At 46.8% G+C, this 27,984-nt stretch overlaps 2 protein-coding genes across 2 annotated transcripts in view; one reads left to right on the forward strand and one right to left on the reverse strand.

Annotated features, from left to right (window-relative positions):
* Positions 1–5,879, forward strand: part of znf106b (zinc finger protein 106b) — a 16,001-nt gene extending 10,122 nt beyond the window's left edge. Inside the window, exons 14-19 of the mRNA XM_084440156.1 lie at positions 265–327; positions 863–982; positions 2,295–2,366; positions 3,040–3,111; positions 4,599–4,739; positions 5,202–5,879. Coding sequence (XP_084296282.1) covers positions 265–327; positions 863–982; positions 2,295–2,366; positions 3,040–3,111; positions 4,599–4,739; positions 5,202–5,258 — 525 coding nt within the window. The 3' untranslated portion in view covers positions 5,259–5,879. The remainder of the gene's footprint in view (positions 1–264; positions 328–862; positions 983–2,294; positions 2,367–3,039; positions 3,112–4,598; positions 4,740–5,201) is intronic.
* A 2,191-nt stretch (positions 5,880–8,070) lies between these two features.
* On the reverse strand, positions 8,071–27,144 carry capn3b (calpain 3b; the record flags this gene model as incomplete). Its single annotated transcript, XM_084440158.1, has 23 exons — positions 8,071–8,188; positions 8,272–8,330; positions 8,433–8,549; positions 8,652–8,730; positions 9,156–9,224; positions 9,868–9,932; positions 10,254–10,311; positions 10,714–10,791; positions 11,720–11,806; positions 12,229–12,252; positions 12,483–12,519; positions 13,292–13,500; positions 14,348–14,359; positions 14,836–15,005; positions 15,953–16,113; positions 16,247–16,324; positions 16,416–16,507; positions 16,960–17,040; positions 17,462–17,630; positions 18,605–18,738; positions 19,751–19,869; positions 22,281–22,350; positions 26,863–27,144. The coding sequence occupies 23 exons, from the start codon at positions 27,142–27,144 to the stop codon at positions 8,162–8,164; spliced, it is 2,277 nt and encodes a 758-aa protein (XP_084296284.1). The 3' UTR covers positions 8,071–8,161.
* Between the last annotated feature and the right edge of the window lie 840 nt (positions 27,145–27,984).

Here is a 27,984-nt window from a genome sequence, read left to right on the forward strand (position 1 = left end):
TACATGACTGTTAACACATCAATACTAGGGCTGGGTATCGATACTGATTTCCAAAAATGAATGAATGAAAGAATCATTGAATGAATTAATGAACTATTAATTCCTTCATTTATTCATTCATTAAATAAAAGATAGATTTGGGGATTCATGAATCGATTCTGAATTATTTGATTCAGAATCGATTCAGAATCGATTTTTTAAACCCAGCCCTAGAGAGAGGTCGAGAGGTCGTCTGTGAGAGTCCCTACGCGTTGTTTCCTCCAGGTGGTGAACGACCTGGTGTTCAGCGGCTCCAGTGACACGTCCGTCCACGCGCATAACATCCATGTGAGTCTCACGTCCCCAACTCAGCTCATCTCAACTCCAACTTTATTAATAAAGCACGTTTAAAACGACTAAAATCCACCAAAGTCCTGTACAGGTACAGTAAGTGAAAAATCAATTACACCAAAGACAGCTGGTCGTCTCTCCTCCTTGGCCCTCAGGTGTCACGGTGTCACGACTAACTGTTTTTACCGACCTATTTAGTGTTTTTTAAACATATTTTATGATCTTTCTTTTTTTTCTTCCTTTTTATTATTATTTTTTTCTTCCTATTTATTTTTTTTACAGGCCTTTGGGTTTGAGCAATGCGCTTAATAATTAATTAATCAATTAATAAATTGATTTATGATTACTATTATTATTATTATTATTATAAAAGAAAGTCACTCTTAATGAAAGACGTTTCACATACAGTATAGCGAACTGTAAATCAATATCCCTTCACAATAAGCCATAGAGGCAGGAATGACAACTATGTTTGGCTGCAGACAGACGATCTCGCTGACCCTTCCTCTCCCCCCTCTTCCTCGCTGTGCAGACCGGAGAGCTGGTGCGCATCTACAAGGGACACACCCACGCCGTCACCGCCGTGGAAGTCCTGGGGAAAGTGATGGTGACCGCCTGTCTGGACAAGCTGGTGCGCGTCTACGAGCTACAGGTACCGAGAGGGTCCTCCTGCCTCAGCCTCTGCTGAAAGGACCATACCGCTCTAAATTCGCCTTATTCACCTGGCAGCCATATTGGTCAGTCTGGGTTGCGGATGCGGAAGTGCCTGTTGACTTTAATGTTAAAAGTTCTCTGTAAAAACACCACTTCAAGAACCGAAATAGTCAAAATAACAGACTGAATACACTATCGGGGTTACAAACTCATCATGTCCAGACTCTGTTTTTCACTGCCGTTGATTTCGCGTTTGGAAATACATCGGAGTAATTGCAGCTGACGGCTAACTATGGCTAATTCACCGGTATCACAGGCGAATGAGCCATAGTTGAGCCATAGATGACTATTTTGGTTCTTGAAGTGGTGTTTTTACAGCGAACTTTTAACATCGAAGGCAACGGGCACTTCCGCATCCGCACCCCTCATTACGTCAGACTGACCGATATGGCATCTGAGGTGAATAAGGCGAATAGGATTTGATCTCCTTAAACTAGTCACCTTACGTTTATCACATTACTGCAGTCCATTTTCCCAAGCAAAGCTCACAATAAAAAGATATTTGCGTGTTTTACTTACATTTCAAAAGTTGAAGGTGATGGCTTTAAAACGTATAAGTTTGTCAGCGCAACAAGGGAACAATTCAAAAATAGGTTTTAAAGCCATCACGTTCAACTTCTGAAATATAAGTAAAACGCGAAAATGCAAAACATCTTTAAGCGTGAGCTTTACTTCAGCAAATGGATTGCGGTGATGTGATAAACGCTGGGTGACTAGTTTTAGGAGATCAAATCACATTTAGACCGGTATGGTCCTTTTAAACCCTTCACTCAGCAGGTAAAAGCATTTACAATGTCTTATTATACAACGGTTAGTTCTGGTTCTTGATTCTGATTGGCTGGAAGCCGTGTTAAAATACTTTGTAACACACACCTGGGACCGCATATCATTCCATTTTCAGTATTAATACGCCTCCCATTTGATCCAATGCATTGTAGTTGTTGTTGTTGCTTGGCAACCCATTTGTTAGGGGAACTATTTCGCTCGGCGGAATTGAGGGAATGATGCTTCGTTTTGAATAAATGTTAATATTTTACATTGCTGTGTGTCTATTTTACACTAATAGCTGTAGTAACCGTTGTATAAAAGCAATAAACCACTCGAGGCCGTGTGTTCTAGTGATTTTATAACAGCGCTTCGCGTCGTGCCTAACAACGCCCCCTAGCTGTTATAAAATCACTATAACGGCCTCTCGTGGTTTATTGCTTAATTTGAGAGCTCATTTTCTCTGTGGGTGTGCTTGTGTGCAGTCCCATGACCGTCTGCAGGTGTACGGGGGTCACAGTGACATGGTGATGTGCATGGCCGTCCATAAAAGTGTGGTAAGCAAAGTGGTTTTAAACGTGCTTTATAAATAAAGTTGACCTTGACCTTGTAAGGGACCTTCGCTCCATCAGCAAATAGGCTTTTTTCAAATGACTTATAATAGTAATAATAATAATAATAATAATAATGCATTTTATTTCAAGGCGCCTTTCATAACACATGGTTAAAAACAAGTAAACACAGACACAAACAGTTCCAACAATAACAAAACGGTTATAAATATCAATCTAAAAATTCAAAAATGATGAAGTGAGTATGCCTGTATGAGGAGGTGTGTTTTGAGACGGGAAACAAGGTTGTCAGTTGGCAGGGAAGATAGTTTCCCCATGATGAAGAGAGGAATGTGATGTTGGTGTTGGTAGAATGGACAAAATGATAGTGTGGTCATATGCACATCCTCAATCTGGTAGGTGCTGAGTAGCAGTGGGTGTACGATCAAAAATAAAGAATACTCGCACACTGAAGCGCCAAGGAATGTACCTTTACTAGGGATAGATAGGACCAGACGAGACCAGACGAGACCAGACGAGGTCTGCGCGTCAGTCGAAACGTTGTCCTATCTATCCCTAGTAAAGGTACATTCCTTGGAGCTTCAGTGTGCGAGTTTGCTTATTTTTGTTGGTAGAATGGACGCCATGGTTCATGGTTCATGTGTTCTTGACCCTGTAGATATACACAGGCTGCTACGACGGGACGGTCCAAGCTGTGAAACTCAACTTGATGGAGAACTATCGCTGCTGGGTAAGACCTGCGCTCACACACACCTGTACACACTCCCCGAGACACACACACACCTGTACACACTCCCCGAGACACACACACACACCTCTACACACTCCCTGAGACACACACACACCTGTACACACTCCCTGAGACACACACACCTGTACACACTCCCTGAGACACACACACACCTATACACACTCCCTGAGACACACACACACCTGTACACACTCCCCGAGACACACACACACCTATACACGTTCCCTGAGAAACACACACACCTGTACACACTCCCTGAGAAACACACACACCTGTACACACTCCCCGAGACACACACACACCTATACACGTTCCCTGAGAAACACACACACCTGTACACACTCCCTGAGACACACACACACCTGTACACACTCCCCGAGACACACACACACCTGTACACACTCCCTGAGACACACACACACCTGTACACACTCCCTGAGACACACACACACCTGTACACACTCCCCGAGACACACACACACCTGTACACACTCCCCGAGACACACACACCTGTACACACTCCCTGAGACACACACACACACCTATACACACTCCCTGAGACACACACACACCTGTACACACTCCCTGAGACACACACACACACCTATACACACTCCCTGAGACACACACACACCTGTACACACTCCCTAAGACATACACACCTGTACACACTCCCTGAGACACACACACCTGTACACACTCCCTGAGACACACACACCTGTACACACTCCCTGAGACACACACACCTGTACACACTCCCTGAGACACACACACCTGTACACACTCCCTGAGACACACACACACACCTATACACACTCCCTGAGACACACACACCTGTACACACACCTGTGTTCCTCTCCTGTCTGAGATGTTCCTCTCCCTGTCTGAGATGTTCCTCTCCTGTCTGAGATGTTCCTCTCCCGTCTGAGATGTTCCTCTCCTTGTCTGAGATGTTCCTCTCCCTGTCTGAGATGTTCCTCTCCCTGTCTGAGATGTTCCTCTCCTGTCTGAGATGTTCCTCTCCTCGTTCCTCTCCTGTCTGAGATGTTCCTCTCCCTGTCTGAGATGTTCCTCTCCTGTCAGATGTTCCTCTCCCTGTCTGAGATGTTCCTCTCCCTGTCTGAGATGTTCCTCTCCCTGTCTGAGATGTTCCTCTCCTGTCTGAGATGTTCCTCTCCTGTCTGAGATGTTCCTCTCCTGGTCTGAGATGTTCCTCTCCCTGTCTGAGATGTTCCTCTCCTTGTCTGAGATGTTCCTCTCCCTGTCTGAGACGTTCCTCTCCCTGTCTGATGTTCCTCTCCTGTCTGAGATGTTCCTCTCCCTGACTGAGATGTTCCTCTCCCTGTCTGAGATGTTCCTCTCCTGTCTGAGATGTTCCTCTCCTTGTCTGAGATGTTCCTCTCCTGTCTGAGATGTTCCTCTCCCTGTCTGAGATGTTCCTCTCCTTGTTCCTCTCCCTGACCCAGTGGCACGGCTGCTGCCTCATCTTCGGCGTGAAGGACCACCTGCTCCAGCACCTGCTCGGTGACCATAGCAACCCACAGCAGCCAACACTCAAGTGCCGATGGAGGGACTGCGACTTCTTCACCGGGAAAAACTCTCCGAAGGTAACGGACTGTTTACAAGAGCTCGTCTGGTCTGGAAAACAAGAAATACGCTGGATGTGTAGCAGTCCGACTATGAAGAGTTTTAAGGGGATGGCGGTGGCGGCGGTATAGCTCAGTTGGTAGAGCGGGTCGTTCAGTGATCGTAGGGTCGGTGGTTCGAATCCCGGCTCCTCCTGACTACCTGTTGAAGTGTCCTTGGGCAAAGACACTGAACCCCAAATTGCTCCCAATGAGCAGGCAAGCGCGTTGCATGGCAGCTGCCGCCATTGGTGTGTGAATGGCGCTCCGGGCCAGTGTAACAACTGGATGGGGAGTGCGTTACAAATGCAGTACCTATACCTAAGGGGATATCTTGTTATTTCTTAACATTTTCTTATAATAATATCTTATTATTGCTTTACATTATTTCTTATTATTTCATAACATTCTATCTTAACTTTTCTCTGGCCTGTCCTGTTCCAGGAGCTGCCTGTACACATGCAGACCCACGTGGAGATGGACAGCAAGCTGGACACCTGAGACCTGATCTGAGGTCTGTTTTAGCAGCGACGGTGTGGACATCAGACACGTTCAGCTTGGGACATTTCATTATTTTTGTAATAGAAAGTCGGGATGGGCACGAATAATTGAATATTAATTATGCCACTTTGCATATCAGTTGCATTTGGTGGGAGGGGATAAATGTATCGTTATATAGTAACGTGATAGAGTACAGTGCAGAAATCAGATACAGTGATTTGAATGCAATGACGCATCAGAGGCTCTGAATGTGATGTTGTGGAGAGAACGGACATTTTGACCGCTTACTGCACGGCTCCACAACAGCAGCGTCAACCACCATTTAGACGCTCTACCCAGAAATGAACCTCGGGATTCTCTAACCGTGACGCTGCCAGCAGAAATAACAGCCTATATAGTATTAATGTTATTGTTCATATTAAAAATGGGATAGAAATTGGAATATCTGAAAGCAAAAAGTTACCAATTGCAGTCATTAAAAATGGTCATCCCTAATACTGTACAAAGTGAACTCTAATATCATCATCATCATCATCATCATCATCATCTAATATATGGGACCCACACAATATACATATTTTGGTAACTTTATATGAAGGTCCTTTTATTAAGCTTTAGTTAATGGGTAATAAGATCATTTAAAGATGCTTATTAACATTAATGTGTTAGGACATTTATAAGTGTTAATAATAGCATTATAAACACATTTATGGTTAGATTAAGACATTTATAAGAAACATGTTAACAGTTTATAAACTGCTTAAGAATGCTTATAAAAGTTATTAGTTTCTTATACTTAAGTGTCTTATAAATATAAGTGTATTATTAATGCATAATAAGCATGTGTAAGAAACTAAAGGCTTTTATAAACGTTCTTAAGCAGTTTATGCACTTAACACGTTTCTTATAAATGTCTTATAGTCTAACAAACATGTATAATGATATTAACACTTATAAATGTCTTAACACATTAATGTTAATAAGCATCTTGTAAGGACCTTATCGCCTATTAACTAATGCTTAATAAGAGGACCTTAATATAAAAAGTACTACCAGTACTTCTAGTGATGTACCAGTGGATAACTTCTGTGTACTCTTCCCTTACATAAGTATACTGTATCATTTACCTTGAGTCACTTTGCCAACCAACACAGTACGAGCCATGGTTTTGGTTATTAAGCCTCAGGAGAGGCCAGCATACACACAGGGATCACACAGTCTGCAACTTATACTTCCAGGTCTAATATTGATGACCGGTGGTATGGTACAGTATATATGGTGGTATGGTACAGTATATATGGTGGTATGGTACAGTATATATGGTGGTATGGTACAGTATATATGGATATGCTCAACAACGGCCATCTCAGCTTTGGGGATTCAGCATTTCTTCATGACTCCTGTTTATTAGGCTGCCATTTCCACAAGGACCAGTTTGACTGCAGCCATGGACGCGTCTTTACAAGTCTGGCGTTCATGTTTTGATGATGTTCAAGTTTTGATGACATGGTTTTCACTGAGCTGAGTTACAGCTGGGGCACATTGTCATGTTCATGAGAGGATTTTGCATTTAAATCGACAATCCCTAACTGATGGACTGGGGTGGAGGCTTGGCTTAGAGTTTGCTGTGATCAATGGAAAAAATAAAACAGAAATTATTTACATACAAAGGATTATTCATAATTTTTGTTGTTGAAAAAATCTACTGTTATAAAGTGAATATTCTTAATCCATATTTTTATTCAACATTCTTCAGTTCTGTGATGGAAAATCAATCAGCTGGATTTAATTTGAATAGCATATGAGGTCATATCTAGGCTCTTTCACTAGGCCTGTTCTGTACAACATGCATAATGACTTTGTACACATGTAGGCTACACAGCAATCAAATGCAATAGGGTCTTATATCTTTTACTAATTTGTCTAGTAAAAAGTACATATCAATAGTTTATTCACAAAAACATTTTATTCAGTTCAGATCCCAAGCAGACAACACATTCAATCATTGCTCACATTCAGTGATCGGGTTTAAGCGCCGTTCTCACCTCTCTGAGAATCTACTGTACACTTCTTATTGTTACAAAACATTCATGACACTTTTACACAGCTATTGCAGTCTCCAGTCCCTCAGAGCAGCGCTGTTTGCTGGTGCTCTGATACTCCAGATGAACCGGGCCGTAGGGTGACCTCTCTTACCGGTCAGCCTGCGCAGTCTGCCTGTTGCCAAGGATGAGGGCAGTGACCGAGGTAGAGGGGTAGGTGGAGGCAGAGGTGTGTTAGTGATAGAGGGGTAGGTAGAAGCAGAGGTGTGTTAGTGGTAGAGGGGTAGGTGGAGGCAGAGGGGTGTTAGTGGTAGAGGGGTAGGGGGAGGCAGAGGTGTGTTAGTGATAGAGGGGTAGGGGGAGGCAGAGGTGTGTTAGTGGTAGAGGGGGAGGCAGAGGTGTGTTAGTGATAGAGGGGTAGGTAGAAGCAGAGGTGTGTTAGTGGTAGAGGGGTAGGTGGAGGCAGAGGGGTGTTAGTGGTAGAGGGGTAGGGGGAGGCAGAGGTGTGTTAGTGATAGAGGGGTAGGGGGAGGCAGAGGTGTGTCAGTGGTAGAGGGGTAGGTGGAGGCAGAGGTGTGTTAGTGATAGAGGGGTAGGGGGAGGCAGAGGTGTGTTAGTGATAGAGGGGTAGGTGGTGTCAGAGGTGTGTTAGTGGTAGAGGGGTAGGGGGAGGCAGAGGTGTGGTAGTGGTAGAGGGGTAGGGGGAGGCAGAGGTGTGTTAGTGGTAGAGGGGTAGGTAGAAGCAGAGGTGTGTTAGTGGTAGAGGGGTAGGTTGAATCAGCCAGTGTGTTGGTGGTGGCCAGTGAAAGCGAAGCCAGAGTGAACTGCAGACACACAGGAGGGCAGACAGACGCCAGGCGGTCAAGAATACATGGTCAACTGGAGCCACTGCAAGGAGAGAGAAAGAGAAAATGTAAGAAACCTTCTGGTTCGTTTGTTTGCATGTGAAACTAACGCTGAGGTGGGCTCACCTCCAGAACATCCAGCTTGATGGTGCCGCATCCTTCTTTGTCGAAGGCATGGAACGCCCCTGCAAGGAGAACGCAGGATAAACGGCATCATCCTGGTTTTTAGTTCACGATCCTAACTAAGGTTTGTGTTTAATGAACATCGGGTTTGCAGGCCTACTTACTGAACATTCCCTGAAGACGCACAAAGCAGCAGATGAAGCTGTCGAAGTCGATGTTGAGGTGCTCGTCGGCGTAGCGCATGGCGATGATGTCGTTGAGCTGATTGTTCAGATGGAACCCTAAAAAGAGACGAGTGTCGTGGATGAAGGTAGGACTACTTGTTTTTTTTTAGTTTTTTTTTTTACACAGATTCAATTTGAAGTGTGGATCTGATGGATGACCTGCATCACGGACTGCGTTCCTCATCTCAAAACTGCTGATGGAACTTGATCCGTCTTTATCGTAGAGCTTGAAGATCACCTGCGGAAAACAACGTACTTTATGATGCTGGGCACGTGCTGAGTTTAGTTTTTAGGCCTGTGTTTGATCTTCTGATCGTCTCACACTAGCATTTCATAACAGATACTAATGGGCACGCTGTCCATCTTGAAGAGCGTGAGAAAGTGAGGACTACTCCCCAAGTTAAAGGTTTGGTGGAGGTATCGGGTGCCTGGGTCAGGACGATGAGTAGAAGGAGATGTCCCGGCTCTTAGAATTAATATAAAAATATACACTTTATATGCACAAGTCATTTCTCTGATGGGTGATGAGTCAGCTGTGTTGAGCTGGGAGGACGCACTTCTAATTACACACCTCTAAATACAATCATCTAATCAATTATAAACAGTCATAAACAACATCAGTTGGCTTCTATGTGAATGAGAGTAGGATCTCTGTCCATCTACCTGCCACTGTTTGATCTTGTTCCACAGGTGTTTGAACTCCTGTAGGTTCAGCTTCCCCGTACCGTCGGTCTGAGAGGAGGAGCTTAGGACAAAACAAGCGAACTCAAGGCAACAGAGCTACTGTGATGGATGAGTACGGTCCTCATCCAGCCGACCCGACCGCTTTTTCACCTTTGGCTCTCTGCTTTCTGTTTCCCCATGACATTCTCTGAGCCTGTTCTGCTAAGTGCTCACTGTGCTTTGTTATATGATTCACTTTAATATCATATTAGAGACTACAGGGATAGCTAACACATAATGGCCGACCATGTAGGAAACTTCTCTGGAACTATTTGTGCACTCTACCGTTAGTCATGTCTCTCTTATGAAGTATCTAGCCCATGTTTACTGCTCTGTATAAGTTCTTAGCCAATAGACAAACATTTTCCAGGAGCTTGCTCGATCGTCTCGTTGAGAGAGGTCAGGGAAGAATTTCTATTCTTTTCTGCCCTCCGGGTGAAACTGTTTTTTTTGCTTCCCTCTGGAATATGTAGGGGTGGGTCGTATGCCCACTCTCCCATTGCTCTATGTAAAGCGCATTGTGTTGCCTCTGTGTATGAAATACGCTATACAAATAAAGTTTGATCTGATTGGATTATGGAACTGCTGGGGTAAGTGATGTCATCTGTGATGTCATTCTGCCCTGGGCAGCGCTCTCCTGGTCAGAGGATACGTCCATTAGCGCGATCATACTGCGACAGCTCTCCAGGCTGAACCCGTCCGTCTTCAGCTCGTTATCTGGGGGGAAATGAGGTTTGATCACTCAGAACCATCGAGGCTACAGTACGCAGGGGGGGAGATGAGAAGAAGTGGCTCAGTGGTAGAGCGGGTCGTCCAATAATGGTAGGGTTGGCGGTTCGAATCCCGCCTCCTGTCCATATGTCAAAGTGTCCTTGGGCAAGACCCTGAACCCCAAATTGCTCCCTATGAGCAGGTTAGCACCTTGCATGGCAGCTACCGCCATTGGTGTGTGAGTGTGTGTGTGAATGGGTGAATGAGAGGCCATTGTAAAGCTTTTGATATAAGTGCAGCAGGAAGTCACAGACGAGGTGCACTCACGTTTCTCCAACACCCTCTTCATCACCACTCTGAGCTCATTGGCACATATCTGCATATCCTAAGAAGGAAAGACATCTCACATTGAACCAGACCTCCCAGACTGCCCTACTGGACAGGTTTTATACACATTCACTTTTCCATTATAACTCTGTTCCCAGTTACCCCCCCCCCCCAGTCAAAGACATATTACTGAACGGGCGTGCCAGGCCCAGGGGCCCAAGAGCTCAGGGGCCCTTTGCATTTCTTGTCACATAGTCAAAAGGCTTAGTCATTCATTCAATAACAGAGCCTCAAAAATTCTCCAGAATAACTGAAGCAATAGCCTAAACATTCACTTTGAAAAACTCAATTAAAAAAAAAAAAAAAAAATGTTGATAAATGAAATGGGTGGGGGGGGCCTTTACGTGTCTGTGCCCAGGGGCCCATCATGTCATAGTCCGTCTGTGCCCCCAGTACTCACTTCACCAGCGATCTGCGCGAAGATGGCCCTGAACTGCTTATCCTCCGCACTCTCCTCCGGCTGCACGCGAGCTTTGGGCTGAGAAAGAGAGAGAGATGGAGGAAGAAATTAGACACGGGTAAGATACTGGGTTAAAGAATGAAACCCCTCTTTTTCCCTCACGTCCTCTTCCATGTTGGACAACTGAATTACTTTAATTGTTTGTAAACGGGGAACGCAATACACCTTCCCACCAGAAGAGGGTAGCACCTCCACAACAGGGCAGAAGCTCATACCAATGAGTGTGTAACTATACAGCCCTCTGAACAGGTGCTGTCAGCCACTTGAGATCGGTTGACCGATGGTGGTTCAGTGGGCTGTTTCTGTCCCGGTTGGGAGATATGTGGTCTGCTTCATCTAGGGTTTCCACAAATTATGTCAGGTCAAAGGTTAAGCTGTGCTAATGGTTGCTCTGGAAGGCATGGAAGAGTTGTTTGGGTTGAACTCCACCTACAGGAATTGCTGGGATGGAATTTCCCTAACATTTCCCTCACATTTCCCTAACATTTCCCTCACATTTCCCTAACATTTCCATAACATTTCCATAACATTTCCCTAACATTTCCATAACATTTCCATAACATTTCCCTCACATTTCCCTCACATTTTCTTTACACAGAACAACACGGCTCTTACATTCTAGATCTACTGGATAAACGCCATGATTCTCCACACACACACTCCTCTCTCTCCCTCCTGCTCTCTCTTTCTCTCTCTCCTGCTCTCTCTCTCCCTCTCTCTCTCTCTCTCTCTCTCTCCTGCTCTCTCTCTATCTCTCTCTCTCCTGCTCTCTCTCTCTCTCTCTCTCTCTCTCCTGCTCTCTCTCTATCTCTCTCTCTCCTGCTCTCTCTCTCTCCCTCCCTCCCTCTCCTGCTCTCTCTCTCTCTCTCTCTCTCTCTCTCTCCCTCCCTCCCTCTCTCTCCTGCTCTCTCTCTCTCTCTCTCTCTCTCTCTCAAAAGAGAACAACCTTGTCTTTCTTCTTTTTCGCCGCTTCAATGTCAAACTGTTCGATCTGCTTGTTGGCTCGCGCTCTGTCGGACACAAAGAGGATGGGCTGGTAGGGCCGGGCGCAGGAGAAGCGGTCGGGGGTCAGGGGTCAGGGGTCGAGGGTCAGGGGTCGGGAAGAGGAGGAGAAGAGAGACAGAAGTAAGAGATGATCGGTGGTGAAAGACAGACAGACAGAATAGAGAAGAGAAAAGAATACAGATACATATTCCACTGCCTAATATCAGCATGTGAAATAACAGCTGAGTTAAAGTTGTGATGCTCTCCAGAAGGAAAAGGTAGAGAAAGGCTTAACATACACGCATATACTGTATATGTGTGTGTGTATATATGTATATATATATATACACATATATATATATATGAGTATATATATACACACACACAGTATAATATTACCAGATGCACACATGCATGCATTACCAGATGCACACATGCATGCATTACCAGATGCACACATGCATGCATTACCTTGTCTTTCCCGGCGTTGCGCTGCTGCACACGGTGGGAATGAAGACATGAGGAAACGGTGACATGAAAGGAGGATAGACATGAAAGGAAAGAGCCTGTTTTCAAGGACATCCCTTTGAAACAGTGATAGCGGTCGGAGAAGGGTTATTAACATGGTGTTAAGTGGAGAACAAAGGTGTGTATTAACATAGAAGAGGTGGATAGGGGGACAGGGAACGGCTGTGTTGAGAGGAAACACAGATGAATGTTCTCACCAGGATGTCGTCAGCCCCGATGGTGTCCGCAATCTCCCTAGATCACAACACGGCACAATGTCAGCATCTAGTGTATTTGAAATTGCTATTCTTGCACTTTGCTTTCAGCACTAGATGATGCTCTTAGTCAGTTAGAAGTTAGTGTTCTAGAAAGGAGATGCACTTGTGAGTTCTGGCAAGTAGTAGTACATTGGCTTTTCCTACGTTAAATGCAATTATTGTTAGTCGCTTTGGATAAAAGCATCTGCTAAATGACTGTAATGTAGTGTAATGTAGTGTAATGTAGTGTAATGTAATGTAATGTAGTGTAATGTCATGTAGTGTAATGTAGTGTAATGTTATGTAGTGTAATGTCATGTAGTGTAATGTAGTGTAATGTCATGTAGTGTAATGTAGTGTAATGTTATGTAGTGTAATGTCATGTAGTGTAATGTAGTGTAATGTCATGTAGTGTAATGTAGTGTAATGTCATGTAGTGTAATGTAGTGTAATGTCATGTAGTGTAATGTAGTGTAATGTTATGTAGTGTAATGTCATGTAGTGTAATGTAGTGTAATGTCATGTAGTGTAATGTAGTGTAATGTTATGTAGTGTAATGTAATGTAATGTCAGGAGACTGAATATCTCCAGTCCTCTGACTGCCAACCTCTCTTCATCCACTCACACAAACACTCATACAAACCTGCACAATGCCTACCCACGTAAGCATAACACACACACACACACACACACACACACACACACATACACACACACGCATACAAATCCCCCACCACATCGTCCCAGTCCCACCGCGCTCAGAGACTCACTCCGACGTGCTCCTCTTCTCAGAGAAGACCCTGAGGATGAACTCTCCCTCCTTGTTGGGTTCAAAGGTCGTGGGGATGATCACGTACTCCCCGGGGGGGAGGCGGAAGCGCTCCGTCACCTCGCGCAGGTTGATGTAGCTCTTACACTTGGCCTTGGAGGCGTTGTAGAGGAAGAAGTCCTTCTGCAGGTGCTCTCTGCTGCCACACAGCTGTGTGTGTGTGTGTGTGTGTGTGTGTGTGTGTGTGTGTGTGTGTGTGTGTGTGTGGGAGGGGGGGGGCATATGCTAGTTTTAGCTTATTTTGTAATACAGGTTGTTGGATACACTCATTTGACATTGTACACACTGAAGGAGACAAGTGGACAGATGATCACATGGTGAGACAGAACAGATGATCACATGTGAGACAGAGGACACATGATCACATGGTGAGACAGAGGACAGATGATCACATGGTGAGACAGAGGACACATGATCACATGTGAGACAGAGGACATGATCACATGGTGAGACAGAGGACAGATGATCACATGTGAGACAGGACAGATGATCACATGGTGAGACAGAGGACAGATGATCACATGTGAGACAGAGGACAGATGATCACATGGTGAGACAGAGGACAGATGATCACATGTGAGACAGAGGACACATGATCACATGGTGAGACAGAGGACAGATGATCACATGTGAGACAGAACAGATGATCACATGTGAGACAGAGGACACATGATCACATGGTGAGACAGAGGACAGATGATCACATGTGAGACAGAGGACAGATGATCACATGGTGAGACAGAGGACAGATGATCACATGGTGAGACAGAGGACACATGATCACATGGTGAGACAGAACAGATGATCACATGTGAGACAGAGGACACATGATCACATGGTGAGACAGAGGACAGATGATCACATGTGAGACAGAGGACAGCGGCCGGAGCTACGATACGTGTTCTGTGGTTCAGAAGCGGAGGCAAACACACACAAGCGGCATTCTGGGAGACAGGTGACATCATCACATCAAGGCCCTCCTCCCCGATGACCGTACCTCCTTGGGAACCTGTGGAGAACGTAAGCGGACAGTAAAGTGAAACATCACCACTAGGGGTGTAACAATATATTGTGCCACAATATATCGCGATACAGAAACGTCACAATACGTATCGTCAAGGTGAAACCAATATGGTGATATGTTTATTGTATATCAGTGAACGCTGGCTACTCAACGCTGGTAACAAACATGTCTTTTGTCTCTAGGCCTCCATGATATTACAACAGTTAAACTCTAAATTCACAAAGTGTATTGGAGTAGAGATGTGGAGAAATGCACTACTGGTGTGAACAGCAGTGCTACTGCAACGCTTCACACCTGCCCTTAGTGTATCGTATCGTATAGTTATCGTAAACCCAATATCGTGTATCGTATCGTGAGATTAGTGTATCCTTACATCCCTAATCACCACACAGATTAAAATCAAGATGGCTGATGTGGAATGTTCTGGGTGTCTGGCTGCTGTTTGGATACGATGACCTCACCTCGTAGATGGAGAACCCGATGGTGAAGAGCGTGGCGCCCTTGTTGCGCTCTTTCCTGCGACCCTTCTGCATCAGCGCCACCACCAGGGTGCACGTGACCTCCCCGTCCTCCGGGTCATCGTCCTCCTCGTACAGACGCAGACGGTACTGGGGGTTGGTCCAGAAGGTGTCTGGGGGGGGGGGGGGGGGGGGGGGGGGGGGTAGAGGGGAGGCCTCAGTGGTGCTGGTGAATCTCTACCGATGTGATCGGGGGGGAGAGACTCGCTAGAGATACACAACTACCTCCCTCTGGTAGAGCATCTCCAGTGGACGAGGGCCCTGTTTGTCAAGTAAGTATTTTTCACATTCAGAAGTCTCTCTTTAAAGCTACATGAGATATCTCTGCACTTTGGCGGCCTCTCTGGTCGTGTTAAAATCAGCACTGCGTTTTAAGAACCGCACTTCCCACAATCCCCCACTCACTCGCTGTAATGATGGGAAAAAATATGATAGCAAACGTGTGTGGAGCAGACTGGACTGGAAGATTGTAGCTACTGGATGAACTTTCTGGAAGGATGGCTTCAGTGCAGGTGAATAACGCTCTTCTTTCCTTTATGTGCATGTAGATAAATGTGTGGGGCGAAGATTTTGTTGTCTTCCTGATATTGTGACACACGCAAATGCATCACTTCCGCTTCCACCACAAGATTTCCCGCCAGTGTGCTAGCCAGTACATCGAAATACTAAAATAATAAATTCAAAGGGTCTCATGCAGTCTCATGTCATGAAAACGATGTTTGGGGTCTTGTTAAGGCCAATTCATAAACTAATAGCAAGTAAAGGTGAATATTGAACTATTAAAAAGTTATCTCAGTGAGTTTTAATGTCCACTCTCCTAATCTCTACTATTACGGCTCCTGATGAGCCCACTGGACATCGTCTGGTGTTTTTGGGGACAGGATGTACAGATGGGACGGGAAGTGGACGCGGAGGTGGACAGGAAGCGGACGCGGAGGTGGACAGGAAGCGGATGCGGAGGTGGACAGGACGTGGATGCGGAGGTGGACAGGAAGCGGAGGTGGACAGGAAGCAGACATGGAGCTGGACAGGAAGTGGACGCGGACGCAGAGAGGGGTACCTGGGAAGTTCCTGCAGCCCCCCGCAGAGCTGCCTCTCACCCAGCGGCCCTCGTTCACCACCACCTTCCAGCTGTGCGGCTGGTCGCTGGACAGCGTGTCGGGGGTCAGGTTACAGATCTCGATCTTCGTGAAGTTCCTCCCGAAGTCCTCGAAGGACATCCTGAGAGGAGGGAGAGAGGAGCAGAAAAGAACGAGGGGTCGCAGGAGGTGAAGGAGGAGGAGAAGAATACAGAAGGTTGGTGACGGCGGATATTTGCGAGGAGGGGCTGTCCGTTCTGGTCGGCTCATCTCACCAGAACTCGCTCTCTTCAACGGTCTGCTTCTTCAGCTTGGCCTGGAGCGCCCTGTCAATGTAGGACCAGTCTTTCGATCTGGTAAAAGAAGAGGTTTACAAGAGGAAGTTACACAACGTAAATTAGTCTTTTTAGATGTGTACAGCTGGTTGTGTTTCAGAAGCCTTACTTTGCGCTCCACGCCCCGGTCCATAAGGCCATACCCCAGGGGTTCCTCATGCGCACCAGACGCACCTTGGTGTCTTTTGTCACCTTGTCACACTGAGGAAGAGACTTCCGGTCAGTCACACTGCAGTAGCCGACTCCTCTCCCTCCCTCCCGTTAATACAACTACACAACTTAAACCCCTCAATCTCATAACACTCCTCCACTGTTTCCAACTGCTACCCTGTCATTTCATGTTTTGGTATATCTATATGTTGATACTGTATAGATTGATATATATGAACTCATTTCCACTTAGTCAAGGTCTTTTTTATTTTTATAATTGTTTGTATGTATTTTATTGTATGTATTTTATTGTGCTCTGGACCTCCCTGTGGCTGTGTCTGAAATAAAGTTTGAATTGAATTGAATATATAAAAAAGAAGGCTTTACTGACGATGACTTGGAGGTCAGTTCACTTTACTCTACACAAATGTGCTTATTGTCCTTTGTCGTTGTGGATAAAAGCTTCGGCTAAATGCTATTAAAATGTCAGATGTTGATCCCACCTCCTCCAGCGCGGTGATGGAGTAGGCGTGGCCTTTTACCAGTCCATGGACGGTCCTCTCCTCACACTGGTCAGGTGGGACCTGAGACAGAGATACCAGACGGGACTTTAGGGCCGAGGAACACGAGATGTCTTCAGAACCACAGAGGAACACGAGACGTCTCAACACCACAGAGGAACACCAGACCGCTTCAGAACCACAGAGGAACACGAGACGCCTCAACACCACAGAGGAACACGAGAACGCTTCAACACCACAGAGGAACACGAGACGCCTCAACACCACAGAGGAACACGAGAACGCTTCAGTACCACAGAGGAACACAAGACCTCTTCAGTACCACAGTGTAGTTCCTCCTCTTATTATAGTAAGTGACTATCTTTCTCCCTAGGGAGGTGTTCCGGGCGTGTCCGACTGGGAGGAGGCCGCGGGGCAGACCCAGGACTAGGTGGCGGGACTTTTTTACAAATATACAAATAAAGTTTGATTTGATTTGACTCACATCGATGGAGCAGCCCATTAGAGAGCCTCTGTTCAGGGCCTTCCTCATGATGGTGTACAGGTCTTTAGGAGCGTCGGATATCTCAAAGAACTCCGTCACCCCCCCGGTGAAGTCCTCCATGGCCTCCAGGGTGTTGCCTCCCTTCAGGGCCTCGTAGGAGCCGTGCAGCCTGGCCAGCAGGGGGACACACATTAGGGGGGAGAACAGGACCCTGGTCTGCATGTGAGAGGAGAACAGGACCCTGGTCTGCATGTGAGAGAGGAACAGAACCCTGGTCTGCATGTGAGAGAGGAACAGAACCCTGGTCTGCATGTGAGAGAGGAACAGAACCCTGGTCTGCATGTGAGAGGAGAACAGAACCCTGGTCTGCATGTGAGAGAGGAACAGAACCCTGGTCTGCATGTGAGAGGAGAACAGGACCCTGGTCTGCATGTGAGAGAGGAACAGAACCCTGGTCTGCATGTGAGAGAGGAACAGGAGAACAGGACCCTGGTCTGCATGTGAGAGAGGAACAGGAGAACAGGACCCTGGTCTGCATGTGAGAGAGGAACAGAACCCTGGTCTGCATGTGAGAGGAGAACAGAACCCTGGTCTGCATGTGAGAGAGGAACAGAACCCTGGTCTGCATGTGAGAGAGGAACAGAACCCTGGTCTGCATGTGAGAGGAGAACAGAACCCTGGTCTGCATGTGAGAGAGGAACAGAACCCTGGTCTGCATGTGAGAGGAGAACAGAACTAAGATGGTGAAAATGGAAGGGAAGAGAGGGGGTGAAGGGGTCACGGGTGGCGTGGAGGGAAATATCCAGATAGATAGATAGATAGATAGATAGATAGATAGATAGATAGATACTGTAGATAGATAGATACTGTAGATAGATAGATAGATAGATAGATAGATAGATAGATACTGTAGATAGATAGACCTACAGACAGACAGACAGACAGACAGACAGACAGACAGACAGACAGACAGACAGATAGATAGATAGATAGATAGATAGATAGATAGATAGATAGATAGATACTGTAGTGACAGTGAAACAAACATGTGTTGTGGACACCGCCGCTCCACAGAGAGCATTATTACTACGCCTGTGTCATCATCATCATTATCATCATCCTCATCTTCATCCTCACACTTACTTGGCGTAGGCCTTTTCCAGCAGGGCGCTCCAGAACTCGTTGTTCCTGATGGACTTGGTGAACACCAGCCGGTTGTTGCAGGTGGGGACGCGGTCATCCACCAGCACGTCTGTCCACTCTCCGTAGCGCCAGAACTGGAGGAGACGGCAGGGGACTCAGAGGTCAGAGGTCATGGCCGCTAACACAGGAAGGCTGCTTGCTTGTCACTGTAAGTATTACCCTTACAGGTTAGTCTGTGACTATTTAATACAGGCATAGGCCTCCTTTGAATACTACACTGTAGGCCTGAATATTACATTACAATAAATATATTCATATTTGAAATTACGTTTTACTTATATTTGCCACTATATGTGTTTTTTCCTGTGCTGATGATTGTTTATAAAGCACTTTGTAACATTTGTTTAAAAAGGTGCTATAGTATATAAATAAAGTTTATTATTATTATTATTATTATTACTGACCAGGTGCCTTCAATCACCAGTCATGTGACCTCCACCACTTTATAAGGAGGGTTCATGACCTCTGTAGAGCTGAGGAAGATCCTAACGGATCTAAATGTTGTTTGTCCTATTAAGTGATATTTTTCAAGCTACCAGCAGTGTGCCGGATCTTTCCTTTCACTCGGTAACACCGGAAGAAAGGTTGTTTGCCATGTCTCTCCTATGGTGCTTTTTAGCCTCTCTTACTCTGAAATGTAATTTAATGTAATGTATTGCTTTATAAATGTTCTTAGCTGGTAGACAAACATACTCCAGGAGCTTGCTCGATCGCCTTGTTGAGAGGGGTCAGGGAAGAATTTTTACAGCTCACTTATCTGACCCCCGGGTGATTACTGTTTTTTTGCTTCCCTCTGGAATATGTAGGGGTGGGTCGTCTGCCCACCTCCCTTGTTCTCTGTAAAGCGCATTGTGTTGCCTCTGGGTATGAAATGCACTATACAAATAAAGCTTTGATTGATTGATTTCCCGTTACTCAGTAACACAGGAAGAATGGAGGGGTTGTTTGTTATGTCTTGAGTATAAGACGGTTTGACCAGCATCCTACTGATATAAGCATGATCTGAACATGACATGAATGTGATAAAGCCCGGTGAGTCTCAGAGGACCGTTGCCGTGGCTCTTAGGCGGCGGCCGGCCCAGATACCTGGAAGTGGAAGATTCCGGCGTAGTTCTCTGTGAAGCTCTGGTCTGGAGGGATGACTCTGTACAGCAGCTTCTCATTCAGCGTCAGACAGGCGATGGCCGCCAGAAACCAGCAGTCACCTGTCAGCAACAGCATCCGGGAATTAACGGGGTTTTTAGACACGTTGACTCACATGCTACTGTACGTAACAGCTGGGTAACAGAGGTCCTATTTCTGCCCTAGACCCTGGGGGTGTGGGTTCTGCCCTAGACCCTGGGGGTGTGGGTTCTGCCCTAGACCCTGGGGGTGTGGGTTCTGCCCTAGACCATGGGGGTGTGGGTTCTGCCCTAGACCCGGGGGGTGTGGGTTCTGCCCTAGACCATGGGGGTGTGGGTTCTGCCCTAGACCCTGGGGGTGTGGGTTCTGCCCTAGAACCGGGGGGTGTGGGTTCTGCCCTAGACCCTGGGGGTGTGGGTTCTGCCCTAGAACCGGGGGGTGTGGGTTCTGCCCTAGACCATGGGGGTGTGGGTTCTGCCCTAGACCCTGGGGGTGTGGGTTCTGCCCTAGACCATGGGGGTGTGGGTTCTGCCCTAGACCCTGGGGGTGTGGGTTCTGCCCTAGACCCTGGGGGTGTGGGTTCTGCCCTAGACCATGGGGGTGTGGGTTCTGCCCTAGACCCGGGGGGTGTGGGTTCTGCCCTAGACCCTGGGGGTGTGGGTTCTGCCCTAGACCATGGGGGTGTGGGTTCTGCCCTAGACCCTGGGGGTGTGGGTTCTGCCCTAGAACCGGGGGGTGTGGGTTCTGCCCTAGACCATGGGGGTGTGGGTTCTGCCCTAGACCCTGGGGGTGTGGGTTCTGCCCTAGAACCGGGGGGTGTGGGTTCTGCCCTAGACCCTGGGGGTGTGGGTTCTGCCCTAGACCATGGGGGTGTGGGTTCCTGGGGGTGTGGGTTCCTGGGTGTGTGGGTTCCTGGGGGTGTGGGTTCTTGGGGGTGTGGGTTCCTGGGGGTGTGGGTTCCTGGGGGTGTGGGTTCTTGGGGGTGTGGGTTCCTGGGGGTGTGGGTTCCTGGGGGTGTGGGTTCCTGGGGGTGTGTGTTCCTGGGGGTGTGGGTTCCTGGGGGTGTGGGTTCCTGGGGGTGTGGGTTCCTGGGGGTGTGTGTTCCTGGGGGTGTGGGTTCCTGGGGGTGTGGGTTCCTGGGGGTGTGGGTTCCTGGGGGTGTGGGTTCCTGGGATCAGACTCTGTGGTGGGTTGGGCAGGATGAGGGCCACCACCCATGGAGCTTCCCAAGACGGTTCATGCATCTTGCAAACAATAACGCATTGTGGCTAAAACAGGACGTGCAGGAAGACTCGGTTGTATGTATCTCTGGTGTGTCTCAGTGTGTGTATAAGCAGGGCGCTCAGCTTGGTTGTATGTATCTCTGGTGTGTCTCAGTGTGTGTATAAGCAGGGCGCTCAGCTTGGTTGTATGTATCTCTGGTGTGTCTCAGTGTGTGTATAAGCAGGGCGCTCAGCTTGGTTGTATCTCTGCTGCGTCTCAGTGTGTGTGTAAGCAGCTTGGTTGTGTCCCTGGTGCGTCTCAGGTCTCACTGATACCCATCCAGCTTTGCCACATCACATGGCCCCGTCCTGTACCCTACCCCCAGTGGCTTCTGGGATACCATACGCAGCTGCCAGAGTCGCTCAGATTCTTCCCTCTCCTTCCAAGTGCCAGAGGGTCCTGCTCTCATTCTGGGCATGGCTGACTCATGATGAAATGCTATGTGTGCTCTATGAGGTGTGATCTCATTCAGAGCTGCCATATCTCAGTGCGGAGTCCTCATCGCTCAGTGGGGCTTATCTTGTATGTACTGTAGTACTGTAGACTCATATACTGTCAGTGGCTGTTTGAGCCTTGAAGCAGTTTAAAGGGGGACAGTCATGCTCGTTTCAGTTGCTGTTACTGTATTTGGATTCGATCTGTGGGGAGGACTTTTCTGTGGGGAGGACTTTTCTGTGGGGAGGACTTTTCTGTGGGGAGGACTTTTCTGTGGGGAGGACTTTTCTGTGGGGAGGACTTTTCTGTGGGTAGGACTTTTCTGTGGGGAGGACTTTTCTGTGGGGAGGACTTTTTAAAATCATTGTCGGTGTAGCTGTTTCCTACAGAAGAGCATTAGGGCCAACAACTGAGTTTATTTTTTTTCTGACTTTAAAGAATCAGAATTTTTCTGAAGAAAAAAAGTCAGAAATAACTTCTGATATTAAAGTCAGAATTTCTGAGATTAAAGTCAGAATTTCTAAGAAAAAAACTCAGCTGTTGGCCCTAATGCTCTTCCGTAGTTTCCCTACCCGGACAATGGAATCGCGTAAAAACTTCAAAGGTCAAACGCGTCCAATGACGTCCACTGGACATGTTTTTGCCCTTTGAAGATTTTCCGCGATGTTGCCTTCCGTTCAGGGAAATAGCTACACTGACTGTTTAAAAACGCCTACATACAGAATTTAAGCATTTAATCCAAATAATATCAACTGTGACCGTGTCCATTTCAGCATGAGGATATTTGCATACGTACCCAGGTCTCCCTGACAGATGTCTGTCCTGCTGGCTCCATCTATGATAAACTGGGGATTTTCACAGATTTCCTGTTCAGCGAAGAAGAAGAAATAGCCAGACAAAACAACAAAACACAGACACAACAACAAAAACAACAAGTTAAAACTGTCTTCATGTATTAAGGCATCATTACATCATTATGCACGAGGAGAGTTAAAGCATGTGTACTATAATAGTAACATAATCAAAGTCTGTGAAGCCACATAAGCGTGTGGAGAGACATTTGCGTTGTGCAGAGTGTAATTCGACGTTGGGCCCTTGATCTTTGTCAGGAAATATTTTTTATTGATGAGCGTCCAAAAATACAGCTGCTCAAATATCATATAAACCTGGGAGGGGGGTTCGAGCAGGGGTGTCGTTACGGGGAAGTGACTCAGGGGGCCCCAGCTTGGAGGGGGCCCAAAAAACCAGCTGCCACTGATGGTAAATGGACTTATATAGTTATATAGTATATAGTATAGCTTTTATCCAAAGCCCTTTACAATGAAGGCCTCTCATTCACCCATTCACACACACATACAGTACACACACTAATGGCGGCAGCTGCCATGCAAGGTGCTAGCCTGCTCATTGGGAGCAGTTCAGTGTCTTTGCCCAAGGACACTTCGACATGTCGTCAGAAGGAGCTGGGATTCGAACCACCGACTTCTTCATGGGGCACCAAATTCCTGTCAACACCCCTGGGTGCAAGACCCTGCCAAAAACCTCTTCAGCAACAGGGTTCGTAACAGAGCCAAAGGGAAAACACAGACAGTGGACCAAGTCATCAGCTCACAACTATTTAAAGTGCCACAGGACATGGTGAAGAGACACGACATGGTGGAGAGACAGGACATGGTGGAGAGACAGGACATGGTGAAGAGACAGGACATGGTGAAGAGACAGGACATGGTGGACAGGACATGGTGGAGAGACAGGACATGGTGAAGAGACACGACATGGTGGAGAGACAGGACATGGTGGAGAGACAGGACATGGTGACGAGACACGACATGGTGGAGAGACAAGACATGGTGAAGAGGACATGGTGGAGAGACAGGACATGGTGGAGAGGACATGGTGGAGAGACAGGACATGGTGGAGAGGACATGGTGGAGAGACAGGACATGGTGGAGAGACAGGACATGGTGGAGAGACAGGACATGGTGGAGAGACAGGACATGGTGGAGAGACAGGACATGGTGGAGAGACAAGACATGGTGGAGAGACAGGACATGGTGGAGAGGACATGGTGGAGGGACAGGACATGGTGGAGAGACAGGACATGGTGGAGAGGACATGGTGGAGAGACAAGACATGGTGGAGAGACAGGACATGGTGGAGAGACAGGACATGGTGGAGAGACAGGACATGGTGGAGAGACAGGACATGGTGGAGAGACAGGACATGGTGGAGAGACAGGACAGGGTGGAGAGACAGGACATGGTGGAGAGACAGGACATGGTGGAGAGACAGGACATGGTGGAGAGACAGGACATGGTGGAGAGACAGGACATGGTGAAGAGACAGGACATGGTGGAGAGACAGGACATGGTGGAGAGACAGGACATGGTGGAGAGACAGGACATGGTGGAGAGACAGGACATGGTGGAGAGACAGGACATGGTGGAGAGACAGGACATGGTGGAGAGACAGGACATGGTGGAGAGACAAGACATGGTGGAGAGACAGGACATGGTGGAGAGACAAGACATGGTGGAGAGACAGGACATGGTGGAGAGACAGGACATGGTTGAGAGACAGGACATGGTTGAGAGACAGGACATGGTGGAGAGACAGGACAGGGTGGAGAGACAGGACAGGGTGGAGAGACAGGACATGGTGGAGAGACAGCTCTAAAGTGGAGCCCTCATTCCAACAGCGTAACACACAGCTCTGTAATGAGCAGAAAGGACTGGCACATAGTATTGTGGGCGTGGCACATAGTGTTGTGGGCGTGGCACATAGTATTGTGGGCGTGGCACATAGTATTGTGGGCGTGGCACATAGTATTGTGGGCGTGGGTGGATTTCTTTACACAAAAACCTGCCCTACTCTATTTGGCAAAAACCCGCCTTTAAAGTCGCACTGAAATGAAAAAAGCATTCTGTCCCATTTTGGTTCACATAATTGGTCATAGTGTTCACCTATTCAACGATGTATGCCCAAAAAATTACAAAATGTTACTTCTGTTGTAATCTTATATCAAAGTATATAATTTCTTACTTCCTGGAAAACGGTAGGTCACGTGCAATGACGACAACAGGTACCTTAGATTTTAGGCCAATAATCTCACGACATCCACCCGTCAATCAACGCTCTCCTTCTATCGAATCTGTCTAAAGTTCTTAAAACCCGTCCACTTGTCAATGTTCCAATCAAATTCCTCTAAACATATGTCCCACCCTCATAGCTTGTTTGCGTCGGAAATACGTCAAACTACGGAAGTTAGATGATCTCAAACGTCCGTTTCTGTGCGACTTTAAGCTGTGAGCTTAGTGGAAGAGGACAGGACTTGGCCACGGTGACGGTGTTCATCTCAGGTCAACATCTCTGTCTGCGGTAGAAGAGCATGTCTGATCAAGGCAACTATGGACACGTTGTTATTTAGAAGCAGCTGCTCTAGGTCAAAACCCGGGGTCAGAGGTTGAGACCCAGAGGGTGCTCTCAACAGGGTCAATGCAGCGAGGCGATGACCAGTTAACCCTTCCACTCCTGGGCTGAACCAGAAAGAGTAGACTGTATACCACTGTGCTGCCGTGAGTTTAGATTAAACTGTTTTTAACTGTTTTTTGTTGTTGTTTTTTGTTTTTTTACTGTAGTTTGTTAATGATGTCACTATGTGTAATTGGCCTGAGTGAGATTTAGTATCTGTGGTAACAGTGGCTGTGGTCATTAATGTACTCTACCACAGTAGATGATATCTTGTTCTCTCTCTCTCTCTCTCTCTCTCTAGTTCTTCTTCAGACGAGCCATTCGGTGCTTCTAGTCTTCCTGATCCTCCATTCATCTGTCTAGCTCGCCGGTACTTTCCGCTCCTGCATCTTTCTTGAGTACGTCCATGTACGTCAGTGTGGGACGCCCTCGTGACCGATGCCCGTGTGTCGGCTCCCACAGCACCCGTGTTCTGGCTGGCAGCTCCTGGTGTCTCTGGCAGTGACCTGCCAGCCTCATTCTCCTGGGTGCTATTTTCTCACTCACCCTTGGTAACCCCCCCCCCTCTGGGTTATGTATTTATTTATTTATTTATTTATTTATTTATTTATTTATTTATTTATTCATTCATTCATATCCATATATAGCATGTACATAATCCATCAAGACCAATACCTATCTTTCATACCCTTATTCTATCATGTATAGAAATGGTACTTATTGTGTAATTTGTAACTTGTAAATTTGTAAATTGTGTCTATCTGTTGTTGAGCATAATCTTGGAGTTGGCAGCAACATTTCACTGTGACTGTAAACGTACGTTACATGTGACAAATAAAGAAATATTGAATCTCATCCTAGGGAAGCCCAACAGCACTTAACAAAGTTAAGCGGCCACAATCATGACAGTCTTGGAATGATTACGCTGGACTATTGTATCAGTTTGGAATATGAATGTAGTCATTTGATGAGGTTTAATGTTTGCTCTATGAAATGTCAACGCAATATTTGCATGCATGTTATGTTGGAGTGAGAATGTGGGATTTAGGCTAGTTTAAAACACACAGGCGTCCTATCCGGGAGAAAGCCAGGTCACAGGCGCTGTCGAGGCTGATTATAAGCCAGGTCTCTCTCAAGGCCAAACCTGATTACTAAGCCAGGTCTCTCTCAAGGCCAAACCTGATTATAAACCAGGTCTCTCTCAAGGCCAAACCTGATTATAAGACAGGTCTCTCTCAAGGCCAAACCTGATTATAAGACAGGTCTCTCTCAAGGCCAAACCTGATTATAAGCCAGGTCTCTCTCAAGGCCAAGCCGGTGCACAGACCCAGCAGCTGTGGATGATTCTAGAACATGTCAAAGCAGAACTATGTCCCTCAGACTCAGAGCTGAATCACCCCCTGCAGGAAGTGACGGAATCATTTTGTGGCATATTAAAAGTTTATTACAAAATGAGCGCCTGGCTGTGACATATTTAATGTTTCAAACCTTTATTTATCCTCGTAAAGCACTGAGATTTCTCTCATTTACAGTGTTGACACACATACACAAATAACAACAAAACAAATACAAAACAATAATAATAATAATAGTTAAATTGTAGTAATACCTCTTATTGCTACCTCATCAATCATCTGAACAAATGAGAGGTTTTCTGCAGCAGTAGGCGATACTGTAGGAGTAACCGTGTGAAATGTGGAGTATCTGGTGAAAGTCACTCCTTAAAGGAGCGCTGACTGTCCCTCCTAGAGGGACGTCCCTCCCTATTGGCGCAACTATCAGCTCCTCCGCCTCCCTAGCGTGCGGTTCTAGCCACGCCCCGGGCATGCTGAGACGTATGGGTCACATAGAGGGTTCATGACGTGTACCGTTCCCCTGTGAGGAGAGCCTGAGAGGGGGACACTCACCGACGGACGCTTCCACTCAACCTTGAAGGGTAATCTACTGCAGTAGAAGAGAGACGAGTCATTCGCCGGGAACAGAGGGTCCTCGAAGAGCACTTTCTTGCGTACGTATTTGTCTCGCAGCTCCAAGAAGTTCTTCAGTCTCTTGGCGTCCTTGACGGCCTCGTTCCTGCTCAGGATGGCCGTGTAGATGTTGCTGGATGTGGTGAGGTACTCCTGCTTACACTCGGGCGAGGTTCCAGTTTCCAACGCCACCGCCACTGGGTTGCTCTCATGAACGGCCATCATGGCTTCCTCTCTTGTGAGTGTGGGCCCTGCGCCTTGGGCTCTCCTACCTTAACGCTTTGCTGAGAGTGCAGCGAATGGAAGCAAAGAAAGTGTTCAAGCAGGCAGATGCAGAGCCATGGGCTTGCAAAACAGCCATGAGAAACTTCCTCCTATCCACTCTCAGTTCCTTTATACCCCCCCCCCCCCCACACACACACACTTTACTTCTCTGGTGCCAGACCTAAAAATAGGCCCCTTGAAAAAGAGAGAGGGGGTGGGGGGGTACTCAGAAAGGTAATTTGCTATGGGGAATGTCCTAATAGGCCTAGCCTATATAATGACGCAGTATATGGCACGTGGGTTACAGTCAGGTATGCATGCATCCAGGATGATGCTGATGGGAAGCACATATGGAGAAATGCCATCAGACTTTCCCCACAAGAGGTGTTCCGATCTAATCTAAGCAGGTGTCCCGTCGCTTGCCACTTGCCCCGCCCCCTTCCCACTTGCCCCGCCCCCCTCCCCCATGCTTGCCCCGCATGAGTTCGATCTTTGGACTTACTAACACGTGACCACCTCCTATAAGCACCACTTACCAGCTACTTCTTTAGAAAATATATTTTATTATATAGAAGCTATAGTAGGCTACTGTAATTCGATTGGGCAGCTAGATTCAAGATCTGTTTATTAGCTATGTAGGCTTTATGGTTCACACATATTAGGAATGTGACTAGGGTTAAGGCATACTACCCTGTTGCAGACGATATAGAACGGTGCAAATACAAAATACCAAAAAACTATGCAAGCAAAATACAGTGCAATGTGCAAATTACGATATACTAAAAAAGGGGAGGCCCA

Source organism: Borostomias antarcticus (assembly GCF_949987555.1).
Source record: "Borostomias antarcticus genome assembly, chromosome: 6".
In the NCBI taxonomy this organism is placed as follows: domain Eukaryota; kingdom Metazoa; phylum Chordata; class Actinopteri; order Stomiiformes; family Stomiidae; genus Borostomias; species Borostomias antarcticus.